The following is a 3403-nucleotide window of genomic DNA, read 5'->3' as shown; positions in this document are numbered from 1 at the left end:
GTGATAACAGAACAGGACAAGTTGGTTTGATGTGATAATCGCCAAAGCTGTGTAAGGTTTAAGGCCTGCATGGTCATCGAATGTTCATTTGGTCGGTTGAAGGCCAGGTTTGCAGCTTTGCGGCGGCCTATGGACATAAATATGCACGTATGTAATTTATGCATGTTTCGTCCTGAACAACTATTGCAAGGCCAATACTGAAAGATATTCATGTTGAGCAGGAAGCCATACAGTGTGACAGAGCACACCAGCCTCCCACACAGAGTAAGGTATCTCACTGACTGCAATGAGGGAAGCGGGAAGAGTGAGGATAATTCGCACCAAGTAGGCTACCTTGACCCATTCAGGAACCCCTTTTGGTGTTTTAAGCATTATGTTATACTATTGGGAAAGTAGCAGATCTACAAGCTCAGTGCAGCACCGAGTGCTGTGCTACAAGCTTGTAGATCTGCTATTTATTTTAAATAGGGAAAATGTGGTGCAAATCTTTGGATATATATTTTTTCAGAGCACATTTTTTGAATTAAAATCTTTACTTCTGGGATGGGGGTCGGCGACCAAATACATATAATTTTTGGGGTCCTTGATGAAATAGCCACACACACACACACACACGCACACACACACACACACACGCACAAAATGACTATGATACCCTGCCGTGTTTAATTGTAGAAAAGATAACAAAATGATTATTTTTATTACATTTCGATTGTTTTGAAAGACATCACAACATACTTGCATGATTTGATCTGATATATTTTTCTTTCCACACCATTGATAATAGGCATCAACGCAGCCTGTACGAAACCATAGAAAACCATGCATGCTTCAAGATACAGAGGTGGGGGGGGGGGCCGTGGGGGGGCAATTCAACGACGGATTAAAGCCATATTCTGTCAGAAATCAAGACTTCGGTTCGGTTGCAGTTCAAGCAGTGGCTTTCAACCCCGTTCATGTCAGGCCATTTATTCGGTATTTGAGCCACACGGACCACCATTGACATTTAGCCTCTCAGACTCAGGACTAAAGGATATTTTGTTATCTTTCGATAAGATTTTGTCCACAATTCATGCTGTCTTGATGTTGGTACCATTAGAAGAGAACAATCCTCTCGTGTAGACTTCTTGTAAATTAGGTAATGCAGTTGTTTAACAAGGGTCCATTTAGTTTCCTTTTGCGTTCTCGAGAGTCAAAGATCTATAAGGGTCCATTTGGTTACCAACTCATCCATCATTAGCTGGGGACCACCTGGAACCACTTCAAGGAACACTGGTTGAAATCCACCGTGGTTCGAGGAACAAAATGAAACCGCAGCAGAACGATGTTTAGAAGCTCAGTAACATTTTCAGAATGTATTATCATTATCTTTTTTTTTGTTCATTTATATATATGTTTTTGTTTCGACACATCAAATAGATAACAAACATACATCATCGGCACATGCAATGTGAACACTGTTGTGCTTCTCAGAAGTAAAGCCAATCCAACAACCACTGGATGGTAACAGCTGCTTTAAGCTCAAACCACACCAATGATTCCAGACACAACAAAACCGTTGTAGCGTTCCTCACAGCGGTCTGATATGTCCCCGTTGAAGGTCGGCGCAAGTCGGCTCATTGCGTCGCAAGTGATTCAATTCGAAGGAGTTTAAATTATTGGTATGAGAAAATGCTAGTTTCCATCCACGTTAGTGTGTGTGTGTGTGTGTGTGTGTGTGTGTGTGGTGTGTGTGTGTGTGTGTGTGTGTGTGTGTGTGTGTGTGTGTGTGTGTGTGTGTGTGTGTGTGTGTGTGTGTGTGTGTGTGTGTGTGTGTGTGTGTGTGTGTGTGTGTGTGTCGTTTTACACAGAGTCGGAGAAAAAAAACCCTTGTCACAGAAACTCAGTGGTTTACGTTACGTCACAAAAACTGTAGCTATGGAAAATCCTCAATGCTTGTGTGTGCAGTTAAAGCACCATTCTTTCACAAGGAGTTTCAAGTATTAGCATGTTGCAAGGATGTTTACAAGGAGTTGCATGTTTACAAGGAGTTGCATGGCAAGTCATTGGTGTGGTCTGGGCTTTAGATCACCTGTGTTTCCATCCAAAGCCAATCCAACAAAAAACGGGATAATATCTAGATTTGTTACTCCAAACATGAAAAATACTCTCGACTATTTACAAAAAAAAAGGAAAAATATAGTTACAATGCCCATCACTGGTGTATGTATAATAATAATCATCATCTGACTGACCACTGAGAGAGAGAGAGAGAGAGAGAGGACAATAAATCTACTATTCAAGTCAAATGAAATCAACTCCAGCCGTTTAAACAGAAATAAGAGGCACACGGAAGAAGAAATCACTTCATAAATAATACAATAAAAAATAAATAATTTATAATGAGAACTCCAAGAGAATATGGCTTTAATGGCATCTCAAAAAAGCAACAACAACCAAAAAAATTAAATAAATCGTTTTTTTGGAAACAGTGCCACTTGTCCTGTCCTGGTCCGTGTCGTGTGGCGCTGTGCGGCACAGTCGGTGCGCGGTCCGTCCGGTCACTACAAGTCAACAATATCCCACTTTCCAAAAAAGGACAAGGTCGCCTCCTACCCCCCGTCCGTTCATCAACCGGCTGTGTCAGAAAGCAAGGGGAGGGGTGAGGGTCCCGCCTATACCGTATTTTAGAGGAATGTTTTGTTTAAAACCCATACAGCCGAAAGGAACTGGTCGGAATAACGTGTTCCTTCCATGCGCTACGTCCAACCTGGGAAACTACCCCCTTGTCAGGTGATAAGAAGCTCACTCCTCATGCATTGAAGGAAGCATGAGGTCAGTCCGTTGCTCTCCCCAGGTTGGCATAGGGAGTGTTTAGCGGCCAGGATTACACTAGATAATTGACACTGGGTGAAAGAAAACGGGTTGCAAAAAATCGTGGGATAAAATTTGGTAAATTGGGTATGGTAGCGGTTTGGACACTAATCCAGTCCTGGAGTGCATAGGTAGGTTTACCGCTCCGCTAGGCTCTGCTACGCTCCGTCAAGTCTCGTCTCTCGGTGCTTCATCCGTCCTACTCTGCGTCCGTTCCGATAATCCTTCCTCCTTCGGGCCACGAGGTCACAGATAAAGGATTTTTTTTTCTTCGTCCAGAATGCAGGTCAGATCCTGAGGTTGTTGTAACTCACGTACGTTTTCTTGGTCGCCTGACCTGTTGAGGAGAGAGTGAAGAAACGAGGTCAGTGTTACATTCATCGACTACAAATGTTCTTCTGTTTCACAGACGAAAACTAAATAAAAACTAATTAAAGTTGTAGTGAAATTAAAAATACATTTTTCATACACACCTCCCTGACAATATCCTTGAGACAGTTTGTTTATTTTTGGACCACAATTCTTTTATGACACGATTTTAAGATGACCC

At 42.3% G+C, this 3403-nt stretch overlaps 1 protein-coding gene across 1 annotated transcript in view; it reads right to left on the bottom strand.

Annotated features, from left to right (window-relative positions):
* Window positions 1-2829: 2829 nt before the first annotated feature.
* LOC308315463 (metabotropic glutamate receptor 7-like) overlaps window positions 2830-3403 on the bottom strand; it is a 168282-nt gene continuing 167708 nt past the window's right edge. The window contains exon 14 of the mRNA XM_080763454.1: window positions 2830-3190. Within this exon, the coding sequence (XP_080619580.1) occupies window positions 3141-3190 (50 nt within the window). The 3' untranslated portion in view covers window positions 2830-3140. The remainder of the gene's footprint in view (window positions 3191-3403) is intronic.

Source organism: Protomyctophum bolini, assembly GCF_963924005.1.
Source record: "Protomyctophum bolini genome assembly, chromosome: 5".
NCBI lineage: Eukaryota > Metazoa > Chordata > Actinopteri > Myctophiformes > Myctophidae > Protomyctophum > Protomyctophum bolini.
This window is presented reverse-complemented; position numbering and strand designations above follow the sequence as displayed.